This window comes from Penaeus chinensis, chromosome 16 (assembly GCF_019202785.1).
Source record: "Penaeus chinensis breed Huanghai No. 1 chromosome 16, ASM1920278v2, whole genome shotgun sequence".
Taxonomy (NCBI): Eukaryota; Metazoa; Arthropoda; class Malacostraca; order Decapoda; family Penaeidae; genus Penaeus; species Penaeus chinensis.
This window is the reverse complement of record NC_061834.1, coordinates 6,409,612-6,412,111: the sequence shown is the minus strand read 5'-3', so window position 1 is coordinate 6,412,111 and position 2,500 is coordinate 6,409,612. Positions and strand designations below refer to the sequence as shown.

Sequence of the window (2,500 nt, the reverse complement as noted above, 5' to 3'; positions counted from 1 at the left end):
ACTGCAATGCCTGCCACCACTTCAGACTCGACCTCACCCTCGACGCCATCGACATTCTTGATAGCAACAACACCTGCCACAACTTCAACTTCAAGTGAGACTCCCGACTCGTCCAAAATCCATGGCACCTCTCCTGCTACCACTTCAACTTCGTCTCCAGCCCCAGCCACGCACACAGCCTCGCCTGAAACCTCTGTCGCCGCCCAATCTACATCCGCCACGCCAACAGCCACCTCTGCCATAGGGTCGTCCCCAGCAGCGCCTCCCACCGACCCCAGCACCGAAGCCTCAAGAGGAACCTTGAAAATCCCTCGTTTCATATGGGTAGTGATTTACACATTGGTTATCGCAATGACGATTATAGTCATACTGACGGTGGCGTCGCTCGTCGAACATTACGTGAAGGATTTGAAAAATAACACACACGAACGAAAGTGTTCTTGCGAAGAGTGTCCGGGCGGCGAGGAATGTACGCGGCTCTGATGTTAAAAGAGTGAAGGAAAATGTTATAGATGTTAAAGTCTTTTAAGTGTGCTCCGATTAGCTGTTGTCAAAACTGAACTTTGTAAAGGAGTGTGATTCCTTATGCCTCTGACATTATTCCTGTGACATATGAGGACGCGCGTTGGCCTCAGAAATGTTTTACGGTGAACTAATTGTATATTATAATATAGATTATAAATTCCTCATCCAATAAAGAGTGGAAAATACTTATGCTTTAATTTCTCCTCCACCTTGATTATGTCATTAAGTTCAATCTAAAAAGTGTTCAAGTGTGATATTATTGGTTCAAAATAACTTTTTTCAAGACTACATTGTCTACAAATAATTAAACAGTTAAAAACATAAAGAATATAAAAACAATATCTATACAGATCACTCTCTGTTCATGCGTTCATATTCCTGATTAATACTTTATATATATTAGGAAGCAAATGTACAGTTACTAAAGTTATTAAAAATTCAAAAAGATAAAACTGGAAAATTATCATACTTGGCTTTGGACTGTTATAAGGATACATATTAACAAACATATATACTTAAACATTTATGCTCGTAGATATCAATTGATTTTTCTGTGTATGTATACATGTATGTACATATGTGTGAATATGTGTGTATATGTGTGTGTGTGTGTGTGTGTGTGTGTATATGTGTGTGTGTGTGTGTGTGTGTGTGTGTGTGTGTGTGTGTGTGTGTGTGTGCGCCCGTGTGCGTGTATGTGTGTGTGTGTGCGTGTATGTGTGTGCGTGCGTGTATGTGTGTGTGTGCATGTATGTGTGTGTGTGTGTGCGTGTATGTGTGTATGTGTGTATGTGTGTATGTATGCGTGTGTGCGTGTGTACGTGTGTGTGTTATAAAACGAAACCATCCATTTTTTTCATTCCGATTTCCCTTCACTATATTTGTACCTTTTCTTCTCTTTCTCAGTCATTCTTTAGCCATTTTCCTTATGAAATGGAATGTGAAAAAAGGTCAAGGAAACATATTATGGGAGTTACATCTATATGCATATCTGTAAAGCTTTCATAACCATACAACTTCTATCATAAAAATAATAACAATCTTGATATACCTAAAATTACAAACTACACACTGACTATGTTGTGGCAGGAATGTTATCTTGTACCAGGCTTGCCCTAGGATGACACAGAGGAATTGTATGAAACCAGAGTACTTTACTTCTGACAAAAGATGTCAAAGCCTGGTATGGCAGTGTAAAAGGATGATGTGAAGGCAGTGTAAGTGAAAGGTATGAGGACTTGTTGTGGTAGTAAAAATGAATGGTGGAAAGGCCTTGTATGGTAGTATAAATGAATATAAAGTCTGGGTATGAGAGTAGAAATAGAGAGCATGGAGGCAGGGTATGGTAATATAATTGAATGCTATGAAAGCAAGGTATAGCAGTATGAATACCTGACATGAAGACATTACATGGCAGTAGCATATATATATAAATGACATTGAAGGCAGAATACAGAAATAAAAGTGATGGTATGATGGCAGGATATGGCAGCATAAAAGAAAAGGTCAAAGGTAGGGTATGGTAGTATAAAAGCTGGATGAGCTAGTTCAATTAAAGGTACAAAAGTTGGGTATGAGAACTTTCTGTCAATGTAAGACCAAGGTGTGACATTCAGACCTATGCTGTATGGTGCATCTCAAATTAGTAATTGGATGCTAAAAGGATGTGATGTGGCAATAGCATGTTGAAGGGCAAGCAAAAGAATTATGATAATCACAATTTCAGAATGCTCTTTCCCCCCTAAAATGGGTTCTGGAATGCTGATCTGGTAATCATGAGCTACTTTGTTTGCCATTGAGTCAGATGCTATCTATGGATCTTTCAAGCCAGGTGTGCCACCAAGGCCAGGTGAAGATGGCTGGATGCAGATCTACAGAAGAAAACATATTATGGTAAGTACTAGTGATGGTGGAGAGCTGACGCTGCAGGGTAGAATTCCTAAGCTGTAGATGATCTAACTGTTCCTCCAATTTA

The 2,500-nt window shown here is 39.5% G+C and overlaps 2 protein-coding genes across 3 annotated transcripts in view; both read right to left on the bottom strand.

Moving 5' to 3' along the window:
* The window catches only part of LOC125033214, a 2,070-nt gene extending 1,750 nt beyond the window's left edge, over window positions 1–320 (bottom strand). The window contains exon 1 of the mRNA XM_047624595.1: window positions 1–320. This exon is cut by the window's left edge and continues 1,750 nt beyond it. Coding sequence (XP_047480551.1) covers window positions 1–320 — 320 coding nt within the window.
* A 1,172-nt stretch (window positions 321–1,492) lies between these two features.
* The window catches only part of LOC125033536 (flagellar attachment zone protein 1-like), a 12,743-nt gene continuing 11,735 nt past the window's right edge, over window positions 1,493–2,500 (bottom strand). For both annotated transcript variants that reach the window (XM_047625115.1, XM_047625114.1), the window contains one exon: window positions 1,493–2,500. This exon is cut by the window's right edge and continues 581 nt beyond it. In XM_047625115.1, coding sequence (XP_047481071.1) covers window positions 2,326–2,500 — 175 coding nt within the window. In that variant the 3' untranslated portion in view covers window positions 1,493–2,325.